This window comes from Callithrix jacchus, chromosome 13 (genome assembly GCF_049354715.1).
Source record: "Callithrix jacchus isolate 240 chromosome 13, calJac240_pri, whole genome shotgun sequence".
Lineage (NCBI taxonomy): Eukaryota > Metazoa > Chordata > Mammalia > Primates > Cebidae > Callithrix > Callithrix jacchus.
Window position 1 is genome coordinate 97501570 of NC_133514.1, and position 22467 is coordinate 97524036.

A 22467-nucleotide genomic window follows, 5' to 3' on the forward strand; every position below is an offset into this window, starting at 1 on the left:
CAAAGTTTAGCTTTAACCATGGTATTCACTTACTTGGCTTTTGGGTGGCTGAATAATCAAATACATAGCATTAAATTGTGGCATCCCATCAAATTGTGCAAATTATCATGTGATCATATAGTTTACATCATATCTAATAAGCATTAATGATTCTAGCCATAAAACAGGGTATCACATTTAGATTTATTAACATCTGAACATTCACTTTATTTTAGAATTGGGGGATACACGAGCAGGTTTGTTACAGAGATATATTGCATGATGCTGATATTTGGAGTAAAAATGAATCCATCACCCAGATAGTGAGCATAGTACCCAATAGATAGTTTTCAACCCTTGCTCCACTCTCTCTTCCTCCCTTATATTCCCCCCAGTGTCTGTTGTTTCCATCTTTTACATCCATGTATACCCAATGTTTAGCTCCCACATATAAGTGAGAAACACAGTATTTGGTTTTCTGTTTCTACATTACTTTGCTTAGGATAATTGTTTCCAGTGGTATCCTGTTGCTGCAAAGGACATGACTTTGTTCTTTTTTTATGGCTGTATAGTATTCCATAGTGTATGTATACCATATTATCTTTATCCAGTATGTCATTGATGGGCAACTGGGTTGATTCTCAGGTGTCCATATATCTTTGCTCTTGTGAATAGCCCTGCAGTGAACATACAGGTGCATGTGTCTTTTTGGTGGAATGATTTATTTTCCTTTGAGTATATACCCAGTAGTGGAATTCCTTGGTTGAATGATTGTTCAGTTCTTTGAGGAACTGCCAAACTGCTTTCCAAAATGGCTGAACCAATTTACATTTTTACGAACAGTGTATAAGCATTCCCCATGTTCTCCCTCCCCGACCTCCCCAGCCTCCCGCTGTCCCTCCCTTGGTCCCCCACAACAGACCCCAGTGTGTGATGCTCCCCTCCCTGTGTCCATGTGTTCTCATTGTTCAACACTGCCTGTGAGTGAGAACATGTGATGTTTGATTTTCTGTTCTTGTTTCAGTTGGCTGAGAATTATGATTTCCAGATTCATCTATGTCCCTACAAAGGACACAAACTCATCATTTTTTATGGCTGCATAATATTCCATGGTGTACATGTGTCACATTTTCCTTGTCTAGTCTATTGTTGATGGGCATTTGCGTTGGTTCCAGGTCTTGGCTATTGTAAACAGTGCCACTATGAACATACATGTGTGTGTGTCTTTATAATAAAATGATTTATATTCCTTTGGGTATATACCCAGTAGTGGGATTGCTGGGTCAAATGGAATTTTTATTCTATGTCCTTGAGGAAGTGCCACACTGTCTTCCACAATGATTGAATTAGTTTACACTCCCACCAACAGTGTAAAAGTGTTCCTATTTCTCCACATCCTCTATAGCATCTGTTGTCTCTAGATTTTCTAATGATTGCCATTCTAACTGGTGTGAGATGGTATCTCATGAGGTTTTGATTTGCATTTCTCTAAATGACCAGTGATGATAAGCATTTTTTCATATGTTTGTTAGCCTCATATATGTCTTTTGAAAAGTATCTGTTCATATTCTTTGCCCACTTTTGGATGGGTTTGTTTGTTTTTTTCTTATAAATCTGTTTTAGTTCTTTGGAGAGTCTGGATATTAACCCTTTGTCAGATGGATAGATTGCAAAAATTTTTTCCCATTCTGTTGGTTGCTGGTTCACTCTAATAATTGTTCCTTTTGCTGTACAAAACCTCTGGAGTTTAATTAGGTCCCGTTTGTCTATTTTGGCTTTTGTTTTCAATGCTTTGGGTGTTTTAGTATGCCTATGTCCTAATGGTTTTGCCTAGTTTTTCTTCTAGGGTTTTTATGGTGTTAGGTCTTATGTTTAAGACTTTAATCCATCCGGAGTTGATTTTACTGTAAGGTTTCAGGAAGGGGTCCAGTTTCTGCTTTGTGCATATGACTAGCCACTTTTCCCAATACCATTTATTAAACAGGGAATCCTTTCCTCATTGCTTGTTTTTGTCAGGTTTGTCAAAGATCAGATGGTTGTAGATGTGTGGTGTTGCCTCCAGGGCCTGTGTTCTGTTCCATTGGTCTATATCTATGTTTTGGTACTAGTACCATGCTGTTTTGATTACTGTAGCTTTGTAGTATGGTTTGAAATTAGGTAGCATGATGCCTATGGCTTTGTTCTTTTTGCTTGGGATTGTCTTGGCTATGCAGGCTCTCTTTTGGTTCCATATGAAGTTTAAGATGGTTTTTTCCAGTTCTGTGAAGAAGGTCACTGGTGGCTTGATGGGGATAGCATTGAATCTATAAATTACTTTGGGCAGTGTGGCCATTTTCATGATATTGATTCTTCCTAACCATGAGCATGAAATGTTACTCCATCTGTTTGTGTCCGTTCTTATTTCCTTGAGCAGTGGTTTGTAGTTCTCCTTGAAGAGGTCCTTTACATCCTTTGTTATATGTATTCCTAGGTATTTTATTCTCTTTGTAGCAATTGTAAATGGGAGTTTGCTCGTGATTTGGCTCTCTGTTAGTCTGTTATTGGTGTATAGAAATGCTTGTGATTTCTGCACATTGATTTAGTATCCTGAGACTTTCCTGAAGTCGCTTATCAGTTTAAGGAGATTTGGGGCTGAGATGATAGGGCCATCTAAATATGTAATCATGTCATCTGCAAATAGGGGATTTCCAAATTTGACTTCCTCTTTTCCTAATTGAATACCCTTTATTTTTTTTTTCTTGCCTAATTGCTCTGGCTAGAACTTCCAATAATATATTGAATAGGAGTGGTGAGAGAGGGCATTTTTGTCTAGTGCTGGATTTCAAAGGGCTTCCAGTTTTTCCCCATTCAGTATGATATTGGCTGCAGGTTTGTTGTAAATAGCTTTTATTGTTTTGAGGCATGTTCCTTCGATACCTAGTTTATTGAGAGTTTTTAGCATAAAGGGCTGTTGAATTTTGTCAAAGGCCTTCTCTTCATCTATTGAGATAACCATTTCGTTTTTGTCTTTGGTTCTGTTTATGTGGTGGATTACATTTATAGACCTGCATATGTTGAACCAGTCTTGCATCCCTGGAATGAAGCCTACTTGATCGTGATGGATCAGCTTTTCGATGTGCTGTTGCAATCAGTTTGCCAGTATTTTATTGCAGATTTTTGCATCTATGTTCATCATGGATATTGGCCTGAAGTTTTCTTTTCTTGCTGAGTCTCTGTGGGGTTTTGGTATCAGGATGATGTTGGTCTCATAAAATGATTTGGGAAAGATTCCTTCCTTTAGTATTGTATGAAATAGTTTCAGAAGGAATGGTACCAGCTCCTCTTTGTATATCCGGTAAAATTCAGCTGTGAACATGTCTGGATCTGGACTTTTTTTAGTTGGTAGGCTATTAATAGTTGCCTCAATTTCAGCACTTGTTATTGGTCTATTCAGGGTTTCGGCTTCTTCCTGAACAATAAGAGCCAGTTGTTCAGTTTCCATGAAGCTTGGGAGGGTGCAAGTATCCAGGAATTTATCCATTTCTTCCAGGTTTACTGGTTTATGTGCATAGAGTTTTTTGTAGTAATCTCTGATTGTAGTCTATATTTCTGTGAGGTCAGTGGTGATATCACCTTTATCATTTTTTATTGCATCTATTTGATTCTTCTCCCTTTTCTTTTTTATTAATCTGGCTAGTGGTCTGTCTGTTTTATTGATCTTTTCAAAAAGACAGCTCCTGGATTTATTGATTTTTTTGAAGCGTTTGTGTGTGTGTGTGTGTGTGTCTCTATCTCCTTCAGTTCTGCTCTGATCTTAGTTATTTCTTGTCTTCCGCTAGGTTTTGAGTTTTATTGATCTTGCTCCTCTAGCTCTTTCAATTTTGACAACAGGGTGTCAATTTTGGATCTCTCCTTTCTTCTCCTGTGGGCACTTATTGCTATATATTTTCCTCTAGAGACTGCTTTAAATGTGTCCCAGAGATTCTGGTATGTTGTGTCTTTGTTCTTGTTGGTTTCGAAGAACTTCTTTATTTCTGCCTTCATTTCATTGTTTATCCAGTCAACATTCATGAGCCAGTTGTTCAATTTCCATGAAGCTGTGTGATTCTGAGTTAGTTTGCAATTTGCACTTGATTGCACTGTGGTCTGAGAGACTGTCTGTTATTATTTCTGTTCTTTTGCATTTGCTGAGGAGGGATTTACTTCCAATTATGTGGTCAATTTTAGAGTAGGTGTGATGTGGTGCTGAGAAAAACATATATACTGTGGATTTGGGGTGGAGAGTTCTGTAAATGTCTATCAGGTTCGCTTGCTCCAGGTCTGAGTTCAAGCCCTGGATATCCTTGTTAATTTCCTGTCTGGTTGATCTAATATTGACAATGGAGTGTTAAAGTCTCCCACTATTATTGTGTGGGAGTTTAAGTCTCTTTGTAAGTCATTAAGAACTTGCCTTACATATCTGGATGCTCCTGTATTGGGTCCGTATATATTTAGGATCATTAGCTCTTCTTCTTGTATTGATCCTTTTACCATTATGTAATGGCCTTCTTTGTCTCTTTTGATCTTTGTTGCATTAAAGTCTATTTTATCAGAGATGAGAATTGCAACTCCTGCTTTTTTTTGCTCTCCATTTGCTTGGTAAATCTTTCTCCATCCCTTTATTTTGAGCCTTTGTGTATCCTTGCATGTGAGATGGGTTTCCTGGATACAGCACACTGATGGGTTTTGGATTTTTATCCAATTTGCCAGTCTATGTCTTTTGATTGGTGCATTTAGTCCATTTACATTTAGGGTTAATATTGTTATGTGTGAATTTGATCCTTCCATTTTGATGCTAGCTGGCTGTTTTGCTCTTTATTTGATGCAGATTCTTCCCTTTGTTGATGCTCTTTACCATTTGGTATGTTTTTGGAGTGGCTGGTACTGGTTGTTTCTTTCTATGTGTAGTGCCTCTTTCAGGAGCTCTTGTAAGGCAGGCCTGATGGTGACAAACTCTCTGAGTACTTGCTTGTTCGCAAAGGATTTTATTTTTCCTTTATGAAGCTCAGTTTGGCTGGATATGAAATTCTGGGTTGAAAGTTCTTTTCTTTAAGGATGTTGAATATTGGCCCCCACTCTCTTCTGGCTTGTAGGGTTTCTGCTGAGAGATCTGCTGTGAGTCTGATGGGCTTCCCTTTGTGGGTAACCTGACCTTTCTCTCTGGCTGCCCTTAGCATTTTCTCCTTCATTTCAACCCTGGTGAATCTGACGATTATGTTCCTTGCTTGGGTTTGCTCTTCTTGTGGAATATCTTTGTGGTGTTCTCTGTATTTCCTGGATTTGAATATTGGCCTGCCTTGCTAGGTTGGGAAAGTTTTCCTGGATAATATCCTGAAGAATATTTTCCAGCTTGGATTCATTCTCTTCATCCCATTCAAGTACACCTATCAAATGTAGATCAGGTCTCTTCACATAGTCCCACATTTCTTGGAGACTTTGTTCATTCCTTTTTGTGCTTTTTTCTCTAATCTTTCCTTCTCATTTTATTTCACTGAATTGATCCTCGACCTCTGATATCCTTTCTTCTGCTTGGTCAATTCGGCTGTTGAAACTTGTGCATGCTTCACGAAGTTCTCGTGCTGTGTTTTTCAGCTCCATCAATTCACTCATATTCCTCTCTAAGTTGTCCATTCTTGTTATCATTTCCTCAAAATTTTTTTCAAGGTTCTTAGTTTCTTTGCATTGAGTTAGAACATGTTCTTTTAGCTCACAGAAGTTTCTCATTACCCACCTTCTGAAGTATGATTCTGTCATTTCATCACACTCATTCTCTGTCCAGCTTTGTTCCCTTGCTGGTGAGGAGTCGTGATCCCTTGTAGGAGGTGAGGTGTTCTGGTTTCGGGTGTTTTCCTCCTTTTTGCACTGGTTCCTTCCCATCTTTGTGGATTTCTCCACCTGTTGTCTCTGTAGTTGCTGATTTTCAGATTGGGTCTCTGAGTGGATGTCCAGATTGTTGATGATGAAGTTATTTTTGTTTCTTCGTTTTCCTTCTAACAGTCTGGCCCCTCTGCTTTAGGACTGCTGAGGTCCACTCCAGGCCCTGCTTGCCTGGGGATCACCTGAAGCAGCTGCAGAACAGTAAGGGTTGCTACCAGTTTCTTCTTGTGCTTTGTCCCAGAATGATGCCCACCAAATGTCAGTCTGATCAGTCCTTTGTGAGGTGACTCTGGATATATGGGGGTCAGGGAGCTGCTTGAGGAGAAAGTCTGTTCTTTATAGGAGCTCACGTGCTGAGCTGTGAGCTCTGTTGTTCATTCAGAGCTGCTAGGCAGGTACATTTAAGTCTGCTGCAGCAGAACTCATAAACCCCCTTTTTTCCCCCCAGGTGCCCAGTCCCTGGGTGTTAGGGCTTTATTTATGAGTATCCATTGTGCTGCTGCCTTTTTTTTTCCAGGGCTGCCCTGACCAGCAAGGAGGCAGCCTAGTCACTGTCTGCCTGCAGAGGCTTTGCTGAGCTGCTGTGGGTTCCACCCTGCTGCCGTGTGAACTTCCCTGCAGTCCTATTTATATGGGTGTGGTTAGAACTGCCTCAGCAATGGTGGCCCGCCTCTTTAATGGTGGACTCTCTCTGTTATGGCGGGTTGCCTCGGCAATGGTGGGTTGCCTTGGCAACAGCATGCTGCCTCAGCAATGGCAGACTACCTCTGTAGGGGTGGATTGCCTCGGTAATGGCAGACACCCCTCCCCCACATAGCTGGGCCATCCCAGGTTCAGCTCTGCTTGCCGTGAAACTCTCAACTCTGAGCATTTCCAATTGCTGGGCTTTTTTTGTTTGTTTGTTTTTGTGGGGATGGGACCCACTGAGCCTGATCACCTGGCTTTCTGCCTCAGAGCCTTTTTTTTTTTTTTTTTAGTTGAATGGTTGACTCTCTCCCAAGTGTTCCAGTCACCTGCTGAAAGGGCACTGGGATCTGTGTGATTTCCTGTGCGGTGACCCACTGCACCAGCTGAAACAATGGTGCTGCCCATGAATCTCCTGGGCTGGCCCCCTGTTTAATCAGATGAATGGGCAAATCTACCTTCTTGGAGCTCCAATTGCCAGCTTAAAAGGGCAACGAGACCAGTGTATTTTGTACAGAGAACTGCTGCACTGGGGTGCCAGCAAAACAGCCGCACCAGCCAAAACAGCCACGCCAGCTAAAACAGCCATGCTGGTGACCCATGGGCCTCCTCCACCTGGGAATCTCCTGGTCTGTGGGCAATAAAGATCCATCTGGAAATGTGGTGTCCACTCACCCTCTGTGCTTTCACTGGGAGCTGGAATCCTGAGCTGCTCCTAAAGGGCCACCTTGGATCTTCTCTCCAATTTTTTGTAATTAAAGAAAATTATCCCTCCCTTATTCCCCTTATCCTGTTTCCCAGAGATAATCACTGTTTATAGTTTTAATTGTTATCTTTTCAGGTGACTGTCTATATATTTACACAAAGACAGCATACATATATGTACATAAGTGAATATGTACCTCACATATATAAATATAGTTTTAATTTTTTAATGGAGATATATTTCTGCAACTAGTTTTATTTTCATCCTAATAGGATACCATGAACTTCCTTCTGTGTCTATACATACAGATCTACTTAACTATTTTTCATGGCTACAGACAGTATTTCATATTGTATTTAATAGTCCTTTGATTGACTATCATTTAGGTTGTTTCTCACTTTTGGCTACTGTTAAGTAAAGCTGCAATAAAATATTTTTGTAATGTATCCACTTACACTTTTTTTTTTTTTGAGACAAGAGTCTTACTCTGTTGCCCAGGCTGGAGTGCAGTGACGTGATTATAGTTCACTGCAGCCTCAAACTCCTAAGCTTAAGCAATTCTCCAGCCTCAGCCTTCTGAGTGGCTGGGACTACAGGCTCTTTAAGATTTTTTTAAAGAGACAAGCTCTCATTATGTTGCCAAGGCTAGTCTCAAGCTCCTGGCCTCAAACGATCCTCCCACTTTGACCTCCCAAAGTGCTGGGATTACAGGTGTGACCCACCTCACCTGGCCCCATTTATACTTTAATAAATACTTAGAATTTCTAGGTCAAAGGTTTGCGTGTTTGGCTTCTTGACATGTTAGTTAATTCCAAACTGCACTCTAAGTGGTATTTTATATTCTATCCCAGTGATCTTCACACTGGGGTAGGAAAGGATAAACACTTTCAAGAGAATAAATTTTTAAATCTCTAACTTCTATATGCATTTTTTCCTTAATCTGATCTGGAAATATATTTTTCCTCAATCTGATCTGTAAATTGTTTATAACCATGCCTGTATCTCTGACGGAGATGTGGGCTTTTTCTTTCCTATCAGCCTGTTCAGAATCGCCCTTCTCTTGCTTTGTACAACACAGGCATACCTGTTACCCACACGAAATAGTACTATGGTACTTTACTTTGGTATGTAAAAATCTTTCAGATGCTAAAAGGAAAATTTGATTAAAAGTGAGTTGAGAAAAGAATTATTTCCCAAGTCATGTCAATTATTTTTCAGTAAAACTTAAGGATCTAATTTAGCTGTCAGCTGACAGGTCTTTTTTTTTTCCTTTTGAGATGGACTCTCTGTCACCCAGGTTGGAGTGCAGTAGCGCAATCTGGGCTCAGTGCAACCTCTGCCTCTTGAGTTCAAGTGATTCTCCCCCTTCAGCCTCCCAAGCAGCTGGGACTACAGGCATGTTGGCCAGGCTAGTCTCAAATTCTTGATCTCAGGTGATCCACCCGCCTCAGCCTCCCAAAGTGCTGGGATTGCAGGTGTGAGCCACCGTGCCTGGATAGTTTTTTTTTTTTTTGATGATAGATTACTACATAATTGATGGTATATAATTCAGAAAGATTTCAAGGCATTGAATGACAGTGCTGGCATTATACTCTCATAATTTTAACATATTTCTGTTAATACATTTTCCTCAGTTTTCTTAAAATGAAAGCAGTAGACTTGATACTGAATGCTGTCTTATTTTATCAGTAATATACGCCCACAGTTAAAATGAAATGAGTGTAATGGTTAAAAGCACGGAGTCAGGAACTAGCTTGCCTTGGTTTGAAACTGAGCTTTCCTATTACCTATATGTAACCTTCAGATAGTTAATCACTCTTAAGCCCACTTAAAGTGGGCTTCCACTTTCTTTCCTGCCAATTGGCATCATCATAGTACCTACTTTATGGGATTACTTTGAAGATCAAATGAGTCAATATATGCAAATTGTTTATAACAGTGCCTACCACTAGTAAGTGCTGTTTCAGTTTTGCTAATAATAAAACACATGTTTCTAATGAGTTTGCATTATGTTTAATAATTGTAACAAAACTTGTATTTAAATTTGTAATTAAATATTTTAAATTGTGATCAATATGTTATAACAACTTTATCCAGAAGGCATATATGTATTTTTAATTGTTAGATAGTATGGTTATAGGAAATAAAACAAATTTTAAAACTTTAAACATATGTTATTTTTATGGAGAATTAGGATGACCATGAAAGAATTCAAAGCATAAAATAGATTCTATTAGAATAAAATTATATGAAGGGGAAAAATAAAAATGTGAGTTCAAGGAGGAATGGAATGATGTAAATGTTCTGTTAAAGGTTGTATATATTTTGAAATGGATAACTTAATGGTGGGTGTCAAGTTATGGTATTTATACTTTATATGTTTATAAGGATGATATAACCATTTCTTAAAATGTCAGTATTTCGCACATGCTGGGAATTGTACTTTTCATCAATGTAATCCTATGAAAAATTTTAATGTCAACTTAAAAATGTGCAAGGGGGAATACAGTTTTATAACATTTTTAAGGAAGACTACCATTCCAACAAATACTGTGATCATCCATTTTCTTACATTTTTCTTTATGCAGGGCTTAGACTATTTTTACAGTGCCATAAATTGCTAGATTGAGAACATAGTAGTTTCCTCTTATAATTTGTTTCACTTTCTGCAAATTCATTTACCCAAGTCGACCCGTTCCAGAAATAAGAAAACCAGCATAGGGTGAAACCAGGGGTGTCCTGAATGGCCTAACTGCACATTCCTTTCCTTCTTCCTGCAGATAAGATACCCTAGCCAAACAACCCTGCTTCTCAACAGGACCAGCATAGTTACTATTTTTTATTTCTGTTTAGTGGTTTCATTTCTCTGATGGCCCATGGAATCATTCAAACAAGTCAATCACATTCTCCTGCAGTAACTGGGGCTCACCCTATGCTGTTGATGCAAAGGCTGCCTCCCACAGCCTGTAGGTATTGACTCTGTTGCCATGTTGCCCTGTGTGGCATAGTTTTTCCTCTCTCCCTGATCTGTGATTAATGATTAATAAACTTCAGTCTACCTCACTTCTCCTGTGGTGAGTATTATGTGTTTGGCGATCCCTATAACCCTAGAGTGGGACTCTCTCCCTCACCAGTAGGTTGAAGAGGAGGCGGTTAAAATACATCCTTGACCGGGCATGGTGGCACATGCCTGTAATTCCAGCTACTTGGGAGGCTCAGGTAGGAGGATTGCTTGAACCCAGGAGTTTGAGGCTAGAGTGAGCTTTGATTACACCACTGCACTTTAGCCTGGGCAATAGAGTGAGATCCTATCTCCAAAAAAATAATTATTATTATAAAAATAACTAACTAAATAAAACATAGTCCTGGAGATGAATACTATAAATATTAACAGAAGGGTAAAATAATTCCTCTTGCAGTATAATGCTATTCAGAGATACACGGTATACTGGAAAGGGCACAAAATTTGGAATTAGGAGACTGGGTACAAGTCCTGGTTCTACCACATACTGGCTGCATTATCCTTGAGTAAGTCACATAATCTCTGAATTTGTTTTCAGGTTTTTGGATGTCACATCTAGTATTCTATTATAACGTATGATTTGCAACAACAATAGAAATATCTGAAGTACTAATCAAACTGTATGATTAGTATCATACAAAGATAAATGAAATAGTTTAATTTTTGGATTTTCATTTGTGATGCCCAATGGTTCTCAAACTGAATGTTCAAATCCCAAGGTCATGGACACATGTTTTTTGTGGATAGGAACTTACTCTCTACAAAATAGAACTGATTTACAAGATGAAGATCAAGAACTTTCTACATGATGAAACAGATTCACCTTCATGGGCTTTTCTACAACTCTTTTCTCCCATATTTTAAGATCAGTTTAATAAAAGTAGGTAAAACTACAGAATTCTAAGTAAATGATAAGATGATAGCAGATATATGGCTTATTTATTTATTTTTGTTTGCTTTGATAAATGGAATGCAGATTGGAGAATTAAAGAACCAGAGGCCTAGTGATCTGAAATTTTACAAATATAATTATTTGTGAAAATCATAACAATTTCCTTTATTCAATCATTCACATTTCTTACCTCTTTTAAATAAAGTTATTAGCCAGAAATCTAGGACTCATTTTTAAAAACAGCTTGAGTGATACAGGTGAATACCATAAATTCACCTAATTTAAGTATACAGTTCAATGAGTTTCCTAAAGGAAATTTATTTGTGCAATTACAACACAATCCAGTTTTAGAAGACTTACCTGATTCCTCTCTTTCTGCATCAGTCAGCCCTACTGACTATCTTTGGGTTCCCTGACTTACCTCCATCTCTATGTCTACCATCCTAGCACAAGTCACCATGATGTCTCATTTAGATTACTCTCATAGCCTCCTAACTGTTCTTGGTGATTTCATTCTTACCCCTAACAATCCATGCTCTTTTCAGCAGCTGTCTCTCAAAAGTGTAAATCAAATTAGTCACTTCCTTGCTTAAAACACTCCAATGGCTTCCCACTGAATGTAGAGCAAAACTTCTCCCCCTGACCTTTAAGACTCTTGCAGAATCTGATCCATGCCTAACCTCTCACCTCTTAACAAACTCTTCTTGCTTTATATGGTCAAACCCTGCGGACCTTGTTTACCTCAATTGAACACTGCCAAACTCCCCACCACAAGGCCTTTGCATTTGCTTTCCCCTATGTCTGCTACTCTCTCCCAGATCTTTGCATGTCTATCTCCCTAACCTCCATTTTGTTACCAAGGTTTCTAAAGTCTCTCACTCAGAGAGGCCTTTCCCAATTCTCTAGCTATCAATTAGCTTCTCCTGGTTATTACCATTGTTAATAATAGTAATAAGGATATTACTATTATCCTTCATAATACTCATTACCAATCCTAGCCTTCATTATCCAGTAAGTTTTTAAAAATTGTTTATTTATTATGTCTCTTCTGATGAGAATGTAAGTTTTGTGAAAGCAGGGACAATTTCTTCTTCTTCCCTTATGTGTCCCTAGTGCCTGAAACAGTATGTAGTTCACAACAGTTGCTCAAAAAGTATTAGTTAAGTGAATTAATTAGTCAAAAGAACATACACATCAGTCTGGGAGAGGTTGGAACAAAGTCAGGATTCCCCCACAGACAGATTTCCTAAGAGGGAGAAAACACAAATAGTAACAGAAATAGGGAATGAATTTTAATACATTACAGGAAGAGAAAAGAATCATCCCCCCATCCCTCAGGTGGTTATTTTTATAATGGCTTTAATAAATAAATGAGATATCTAAAGTGTGCTGAACCAAAGTTTAGAATCACTTATCCTACTTCTTCATCCTTGTTGCTACTTCTGATATGGTTTGGATTTGTGTACCTGCCCAAATACCATGTTTAATTGGAGGATTGGCCTGGTGGGAGGTGACTGAATCATAGGCAGACTTCCCAATCACTGTTCTCATGATAATGAGTTCTCATGAGATCTGATGGTTTAAATGTGGCACCTCGCCCTTAGCTCCCTCTCTCTCCTGTTCTGCCAAAGAAACAAGAGAGTTATCTGTTATCTCATGCCAAAGTGTTCCCCTTCACCTTCTGCCATGATTGTAAATTTCCTGAGGCTTTCCAGTTATGCTTCCTGGGAAGCCTATAGAACTTTGAGTCAATTAAACTTCTTTTCTTCATAAATTACCCAGGCTCAGGTAGTTCTTATAGCAGTGTGAAAACAGACTAATACAACCTCTTTTTACCATGTATCATTATTCCTGTCATTTCATTCATTTTTTCTGCACCTGAGCTTTCATTCTGCCCTTATCTCATACTGATGCTTTCTTCTGTCTCTCTCTAAACCATACTTGTCTCTCACATTTTCTCTTCCCTCAACTGTATCTTTAATTTTCTACTCCAGTTACCTTTGTGTTTTTTCTTTGTTTTATTCTCCCTCTTGATATCTATTTAACTGAGATAATATAATTGAAAGAGTTCCTAAACTTCAACCTTCTATATAATGTTATTTCCTTACTTTATCCTTACTGGTGTGGTTTGGCTCTGTATCCCCACCCAAATCTCACTTTGAATTGTAATCTCCACATGTCAAGGGAGGGACCAGGTGGAGACAATTGGATCATGGGGGCAGTTTCCCCCCATGCTGTTCTGCTGCCCAGTGAAGAAAATGCCTGCTTCTCCTTTGCCTTCTGCCATAATTATACGTTTCCTGAGGCCTCCCCAGCAATGCAGAACTGTGAGTCAATTAAACCTCTTTCCTTTATAAATTACCCAGTCTTGGCTATTTCCTCAGAGCAGTGTGAGAACGGTCTCATACACTTACTATTAAACATTACAAGATGTTTTTCTTTAAGCCTTATGGTATGTGTCTGCATTGCTCCTGTTCTTGTGATGTTAGTTCTCCTGAGATCTGACGGTTTAAAAGTGTGTGGCATCTCCCCTTGTGCTTCCTCTCTCTCCTGCTTTGCCATGGTAAAAATGTGCTTGCTTCCCCTTCTGCCATGATTGTAAGTTTTCTAATACCTAATGTAATATGACTAAAATAAGTCTATAGACTTCCCATCAAGGGGGCATATTTAACCTTTGTTTTCCATGGAATGGAGGTGAATCCCTGAGTTCTGTTCCCTTATAACAAATGGCACACATTGCAAGAGAGCTTACCAGATTCAAAATGTAATATACATTTACAAGCAGAATAAAGGTAATTAGAATTAAACCCTTGGAAAATAACGAGGGAACTTTTAAGGCTTTTACAAAGACTTCAAGTCAATTTGAAACTATAAAATACTTTGTCTACATAACATAGTTTTAATAAACTCAACTCACTAAGGTATAAACTAAAAATATATTAATGTACTAAAAGTCTAGTAATAAACAACAAATTACCAAATCAATCCTGTGTACCATATCATACACTTGCAATGATTTATCCCATGTAACTCTGTCTCCAGTTTGGTAGAGGGCATCAGATAGTTTAGTTACTGATTCTGGAATTATCCCTTCAACACGATATCTACAGTTAACAAAATAAAGAAAATTCAAAACTTAAAGTTTAGTCTAAGCTGAAAATATAATACTATCAAAGCATAAACGTAGGCCAATTTAGCAAACAGCAATGAAGGAAACTCGAAGGTACTAGCAATTCAATATGTTAATACTCGATTGGAAGTAGCGACGTTATTTAAATATGCATTGCAAGAAATACATATTATTTCAAATTTAATTTTTCTACAAGTAGGCTATTAATAATTAAATTTTTTTGGAGTCAAAACTTATAATGGGATTTCTGACTGCACGGTAGGTTGGTACCTCCAACTCTCACACTGTTTAAGGGTCAACTGTAATATTTTATTGAAACATAGCCACACTCATTCATTTATATGTTATATCTGGTGTTCTTGTGCTATGACAGAGTTGAGTAGTTACAAGAGACCATGTGGGTTGCAAAGCCTAAAGTATTTACTCTCTGACCTTCTACTGAAAAACCTTGCCAACCCCTGGTTTAGGGTGTCCACTCAGTGGCTAATCTTTTATTTTCCAGTCACTTTGTAAAGGTAAGAAAAGTATGAAATACAGTTATATTATGTGGCTGTAAGGCAGACATTATGTTTTTGTTGGTGAAAAATTGTAAGGCTAATAGCTGCATGAAACTAATAGCAACAAAGAAACAAAGAGGACCAGCCAGAAGCATAACAGAGAGAAGCAGGGAAACATACAGCTAATGTGACTCACTAAGAGCTCACTCATCCCTAGAGTCTGTAGCGTGGGCTCTGCTTACTCAGTAGCAATCAGGGCAAGATGTAATGCAGACTTGAAAGTATTCCCCAGCCACATTCAGATTGATTAGCAAAGAGCTGATGTCTTACTGACTCAGGGATATAAGTATAGTACAACTGTGATGCATCACTGACTGCACAATAATCTATTCTACCCACTTTAAAATGAAATATAATCATGACTGGGTCTCGAAGACTGTATCTGCTGAAGGCTGCATACGTTGAGGAGTGGCTGGAGACAAAACTTCCAAAGTACCAGTCCCTGGCTAAATGTAGAGCAAACCCACAAAACTCCCTGAATTATGAAAGCAGTCTCCGATCCACATACATATTGGACAGTAGAGGATAAAAATTACCACAAAATGGCTTATAAAGGAGTGATCCATAAAAAGCCAGGCTAAAAGATAACCCCAAGTAAAAAATCAGAGCAGAGATATCAGAGGCTACAGGCTGTGGGGGAAATGGACTTCACAGAATTAGTCCAGCCAAATCACCAAACGGAAAAACAAATGACCAAACAAATAACCACAAACCCAGGACGGGTGGATGGAGTCAGTATCCAGAGTTACTACAATATTTTACCTAAAGTATTGTTTTCAACAAAAAACTGTGAACCATGCAAAGAAACATGCAAAGTGTGACCTATACTTAGGAAAAACAGCAGGCAGTGGAAACTACATTTTAGGGGGGCTTATCATACAAAGATGTTGGAATTATTGTGTAAAGAATTCAAAGCAATGATTATAAATATGTTCAAAGAACTAAGGAAAGCAGGAGGAAAAAAAGAAATGAAGAAAATAAACGCTGCCTCAGAGAAATGTGGTATACCATTAAATACATCTACATATACATTTTGAGAGTACCAGAAAGAAAGAACAGACACTGCACTCTAGCCTGGATAAAAGAGTGAGACCCATCTCTAAAAACAAAAAAGGACAGAGAAAAAGAAAAAAATATGTAAAGAAATACAGAAATAAAATAATGACTAAAAGTTTTACAAATTTGAAGAAAAATACTACATTCAAGAAATTCATTGAATTCCAAGTAGTATAGGTGGAAAAAAAATCCACATCCAGACTTATCATAATCAAAATTCTGAACATGAAAATAAAGTCTTGAAAGCAGTGAAAAAAAATACATAGAAGGAAATCATAATAAGACTGACAGCTGGCATGCCATTAGAAACAATGGAGGCTAGAAGGAAGAAAATGACATTTAAAGAGCTGAAGAAAAAAAGCTACCAAAAAAGAATTCTATATCCAGCTAAGTTATCTTTCAAAAATAAAGGTGAAGCCTGGTCAACATGGTGAACCCCATCTCTACTAAAAATACAAAAAATTAGCTGGCACGGTGGTGCGTGCCTGTAATTCCAGCTACTCAGGAGGCCGAGTCAGAAGAATTGCCTGAACCCAGAAGGCAGAGGTTGCAGTGAGCCGAGATCGTGCCATTGCACTCCAGCCTGGGTAACGGGAGCGAAACTCTGTCTCAAAAAAAAAAAAAAAGAAAAACTGAGAGAATTTATTGGTAGTTGTCCTGCCTTACAAAAAATACTAAAGGGAAGTTCTTCAGGTGAAAGGAAGAGACACAAAATAGTAATTCAAATCCTTACAAATAAAGAGTTACAGTAACAATAAGTATGTAGTTAATGATAAAGGACAGTATAATTACACATTTCTTTCCCTTTCTTCTATTAACTGATTAAAGACAATTTCATAAAATAATATAACATTTTATTGGGCTTATAACATGTATACATATAACTGACAATAAACACATTAGAGGGGGATGGAAGTAAAGCTATATGGGATTAAAATAATAACAGCAGATAGTAACTCAAATCCACATAAACAAATGAAGAGAACCAGAAATGGCAAATAAGAAAGAATGAATATATTTCTACAGCTATGGTTCTATATAAATATATTTGTATAAATGTATATGTGTATTTAGATGGGTAAGATAGAAATATCTTTAAGCATGTTTGTATTCTATTAACTTCTTTAAGTAAAACAATAATTATAACAATATGGTATTTGATTTGTAACATATATAGACATAATATGTACAACAAAACAACACAAAATGTTGGGGAAAGGACCAGAACTATGTAGAAGTGAAGCTTGTATATCTTACTGGAATTTAGTTTGGATACATCTGCAGTAGATTCTGATGAGTTAAAATATATGTTGTTGCCCCTAGAGTTATTACTAAGAAAATAACCCCCCAAAAAGTTCAACAAATTATTAAAGGAATTAAAGATGATACACTTGACAAAGGCTACTTAATACAAAACAAGGTAGTAAAAGAACAGAGGAACAAATAGTCATGAGACATACAGATAACAAAACACATTTTTAAAATACAGAAAAAAATGGCAGTCATAAATACAACCATATAACAAGAACATCAGATGTGACTGAATTAAACAAGCCAATCAGAAGGTAGAGATTGTAGATAGTATTTTTTTTTTACCTCAAATAAGTTCCAACTATATGTTTGCTGTCTATAAAAGATACTCTTTAAATACAAAGATACATATAGGTGAATGTAAAAGGTTTGAAAAAGATACACAATGCAAATGGAACCATAGTGAACTGGGGTGGCTTTAGTAGTATCAGATAAAAGAGACTTTAAGATAAAAACTATCAGTAGAGATAAAGAAGTATATATTATAATGATAAAATGGTTAATCTGTTAGGAAGATGTAATAATTATAAATATATATTAATCTAATGATAGAGCCCCAAATACATAAAGGGAAAATGGACATATCTGAAGGGAGAAATAGATTGTTTCACAATAATAATTAAAAACCTCAATAGGTCATTTTCAATAATGAAACAACCAGTAGAAAATCAGTAAGAATACTGAACACTTGAACAACACTAGATCTAAGAGACACCTATAGAACACTCCTAAAAATAGCAGAATACACATTCTTCTCAAGTGCACCTGGTACATTCTCCAAGATAGAGCATCTATGAGGCAATAAAACAAGTCTCAAATTCAAGGAATGAAATTTTACAAAGTTTTTTTTTTCCATCACAATGGAATTAAATCTTAACAACAGAAGTTTTTGAAATTCACCAATATGTGGAAATTAAAGAAAACATTGTTAAATAACCAATAAGTCAAAGAAGAAAAATAAAGCCAAAGGAAAATTAGAGAATAATTTGAGATAAATAAAAATGAAAACCCAACATGCCAAAACTTATGGGCTGCTGCAAAAGCAGTGCTTAGAGGAAAATTTATAGTTGTAAATGTCTATATTTTTAAAAAAGAAGTTCTGAAATCAATAAGCTAGACTTTTATTTTAGAAAACTAGAAAAAGAAGAGCAATGTAAAGCAAAGATAGTAGAAGACAGGAAATAATAAGGATTACAGCAGAGGTCAATGAAATTGAGAATAGAAAAATAAGAAAATAAACAAAACCACAAGTTGTATCTTTGAAAAGGTCAACAGAATTGATAAATGTTTAGCTGGATGGACTAAGCAAAAAAGAGAGAAGACTCAACTAGAATCAAGACTGAAAGTGAGGACTATTGACCCTATAGAAATAAAAAGGGTTGTAAGAGAAGAATGATGTGTCAATAAATTAGATAACTTAGATGAAATGGACAACATCCTAGAAAAATGCAAATTACTGAAACTGATTTAAGAAGAAATAGAACATCTTAATGTATCTACAACAAGACAGAAATTGAATTAGTAATTCAAATAATCCCCACAGAAAGAACCCATGCTCAGATGGCTTCACTGGTAAATCTGACAAAATATTTAAAGAAAAATTTATATCAATCCTTCAAAAACTATTCCAGAAAATAAAAGTGGAGGAAACATTTCTCAGACAAGTTTTAACCTGATATAAAAACCAGATAAAGACATCATAAGAAAATAAAACTACACACCAGTATCATTTATGAATATAGATGCAAAAATCTTCAGGAAAGTGCCAGCCTACCAAATGTAGTAATGCATAAAAAGGATTATAAACCATGACAAAGTGGGATTTATCCCAGAATGCAAGGTTGGTTTACCATATGAATTATCGATTATTATAATATACCATTTTAATAGACTAGAGAACAAAACCACATCATTTCCATAGATGTGGAAAAAGCATATGACAAAATCCAACATCCATTCAGGATAAAGCACTCATAAAGTGAGGGGGTCTAGGGAAATGTCTTTAACTTGATGAAGGGCACCTATGAAAAATATACTGCTAACATCATACTTAATGGTGAAAAACTAAATACTTTTCTATTAAGATCAGGAATAAGACAAGGATGTCCTCTCTTGTCACCGCTATTAAACGTTATACTGGAGGGCTGGGCTCAGTGGCTAATATCTGTAATCTCAACACTTTTGGAGACCAACGTGGGTGGACCTACATGGTGAAATCCTATTTGTACTAAAAATACAAAAATTAGCCAGGTGTGGTGGTGCATGCCTGTAATCCCAGGTACTCAGGAGGTTGAGGCAGAATTGCTTGAACCTGGGAGGCAGAGGTTGCAGTGAGCCAAGATCACACCACTGCACTCCGGCCTTGGTGACAGAGTGAGACTCTGTCTTTAAAAAAAAAAAATTGTACTGGAGGTACTAGCCCAGGCAATTAGGTTAGAAAAACAAATAAAAGTTATCCAAACTGAAAAATGGAAGAAGTAAAACTCTTCAAGACAGGATTTTATATACAGAAAAAACAACAGGATCTACTAAAATAATACAACTAATAAGTCCAGTAAAGCTTCAAAATACTGAATCAATGTATAAAAATTAATTTTATTTCTATATACTAGTATTAAAAAATTTTTAAAGTAATTCAGAAAACAATTCAATTTGGAATAACATCAAAAAGAATAAAACCTTGAAATAAATTTAACAAAAGTCACTGAATGGTGTTAGAGTAAAAACAAGTTTAAGACATAATGAAACCTATAAAACATTTTAAAATAAGTCAGAGAAGTTCAAAAAAACAGAGAGACATGCTATGTTTATGTATTGGAAGACAATTTTTTAAATGGCAATAACTCTCCAGATTGAACTACAGATTCAAAGCAATCTTTGTCAAAATCTCAGCTGACTTATTTTTGAGATGGGGTCTTGCTCTTTTGCCCAGGCTAGAATGTCTAAAATTCATATAGAAATGTAAAGGAACCATTGCAGCCAAGACAGTCTTGAAAAAGAGAAAGTTGTAGGACTTACACTTCTTAATTTCAAAACTTACTAAAAGGCTAAAGTAATGAAGGTTGTGTGGTATTGGCCTAAGAATAGACATAGAGATCAATTGAATATAATTGACCATCCAAAGGAAAACCCTAACATGTATGGTCAATTGACTTTTGACAAAGGAGCCCAGACAATTTAATGAGGAAAAAAGAATCTTTAACAAATAATGCTGGGACGATTGGGTATCTAAATGCAAAGATTGAATTGGACTCCTACCTCACACCATGCAGAAAATTAACTCAAAGTAATCAAAACTAACCTATATGTAAGAGATAAAACTATAAATTCTTAGAAATAAATCTTCGTAACCTTGGGTCAGAGCAACCTAAATCAAAGATAGTGCTGGAATAATTGGATATATAAATGTGAAGATATGACATAATCAACAGCACAACTAATACAACAGAAGATTGATAAATTGAACTTCACCAAAATTTTAAAAAATTGTGCTTCCAAGGACACCATCAAGAAAGTGAGAAGACAACCTACAGAATGGGAGAAAATAGTTGCAAAACATATATGTGATACGAAACTAGTATCCACAATGTATAAATAACTCTTCCAACTCAACAATAAAAAGACAATCCAATAAAAAAAAAAGAGTATGAGTAAACATTTATCTAAAGAAGATACATGAATGGTCTAGGGAAATGTCTTCAACTTGATAAAGGGCACCTATGAAAAATCCACTGCTAACACCATACTTAATGTTGAAAAACGAAATACTTTTCTATTAAGATCAGGAATAAGATAAGGATGTCCACTCTTGTCACTGCTATTAAATGTTATACTGGAGGGCTGGGCTCAGTGGCTAATACCTGTAATCCCAACACTTTGGGATTTATCAGCAGTATGAAAATTGACTAATACAATCTATTTAAATCTGAAAGATTTAATTTATAAAACTTACAAACTGTCTCACTTGTCTGCCTCAGAGGTAGAATAGAGGATTACATGAAGTGATGGTAATGATGGTGGAAATAAGTAGTATGGAAATAACTGTCAGAGGAGAACATAGTATGCTAAACAAGCATGAAATGCATAAAGGTAGAGAAAAGGTACATTCTGCTAGAATCCATCTCTGGATAATCTGCCTTGATTATTCCACAGATACATCTGACAGTATTGAGGATGTCAGAGAGAGTAATGATTAAGAAAGTACAGCCTTCTGAGGTAAAGTCTTGTCTATGTTTTTGTCTCACTTACTAGGTGACTTGGAGATTGTACCTTACAGACAAGGGTAATCTGTAAAATGGGGATAATAGTGCTTACATTGTGTGAAATATGAGAAATACCTTTAGAAAATGAAAGAAAAGTATTTAGCATAGTGCCTGTCATATAATAAGACATTAATGTTCACTGCTTGTAACACTTAGGGAAATGTGTACACCTGTATGCTGGAAGGTCTGCATTTCATACTTTAAGAGCAGAAAGAAATGAAATTCCAACCAAAGAAATGCCCCTCTTCTCACACATAGAGGCAAATGCTTAAATCTAACCACAAAAGGCCCTTTTTGGGTGGCAAAATGTTAAGAAAAGGCCTAAGTGTTGAAAAATTATCTTGAGTTTTTTTTTTGTACTGCAGTTATAAGATATATAACTTTTCATTTGGTAGTTAATATAATATAAAGTCCATAAATTAATTCATTCAATAAACATTTATTTAGCATCTCACTGAGAGGCACTGTTCTAGTGCTAGGGATACTGCAGTGAACATAAGTGATTTATTTCTAGTCTGGTGCCTATTAAGGTTAGTATCCTCATCAAGTTTATATTCTAATAAGAGAGACATATAATACATAAGAAAACAAAGAAGATAAATTTCATATAGTGAAAAGTGCTACGAAGAAGATAACAGCAGAACAGTGTAGTAAATAGAAGCTGAGTGTATGTATTTGGGAACTTTGGCCAAGTGGCCAGGAAGGTCATTCTGAAGAGGAGAAAATGAAACTGAGATCTTGAACATAAAAATGACATTGGACTTGGAAACGTGGAGGAATAGCTTGTCAGGCAAGAGAAGAGCAACTAAGAAGGCTCTGAACTGGGTTTAAATTCAGTGCATTCAAACAACAAAATTTCGTTGTGGCTGTGACATGAGGAGAATGAAGAGATGTGGTCAGAAATGAGGTCAGAGACGTAAGCAGGGCCCAGATAGTGACCTGTAGGTCATGATAAAATGTTTGGACTTATTTC

The 22467-nt window shown here is 36.7% G+C and overlaps 1 protein-coding gene across 4 annotated transcripts in view; it reads right to left on the bottom strand.

The window, feature by feature from the left end:
- Window positions 1–22467, bottom strand: part of STARD6 (StAR related lipid transfer domain containing 6) — a 79083-nt gene that overhangs the window by 42561 nt on the left and 14055 nt on the right. For 2 of the 4 annotated variants that reach the window (XM_078348197.1, XM_035271128.3), the window contains exon 4: window positions 14156–14282. The exons of 1 other annotated variant lie outside the window; for it this stretch is intronic. In XM_078348197.1, the coding sequence (XP_078204323.1) occupies window positions 14156–14282 (127 nt within the window). Of the gene's footprint in view, window positions 1–14155; window positions 14283–22467 lie in introns of those variants that run through there. One more of the 4 variants, XR_013525920.1, reaches the window with a different exon arrangement.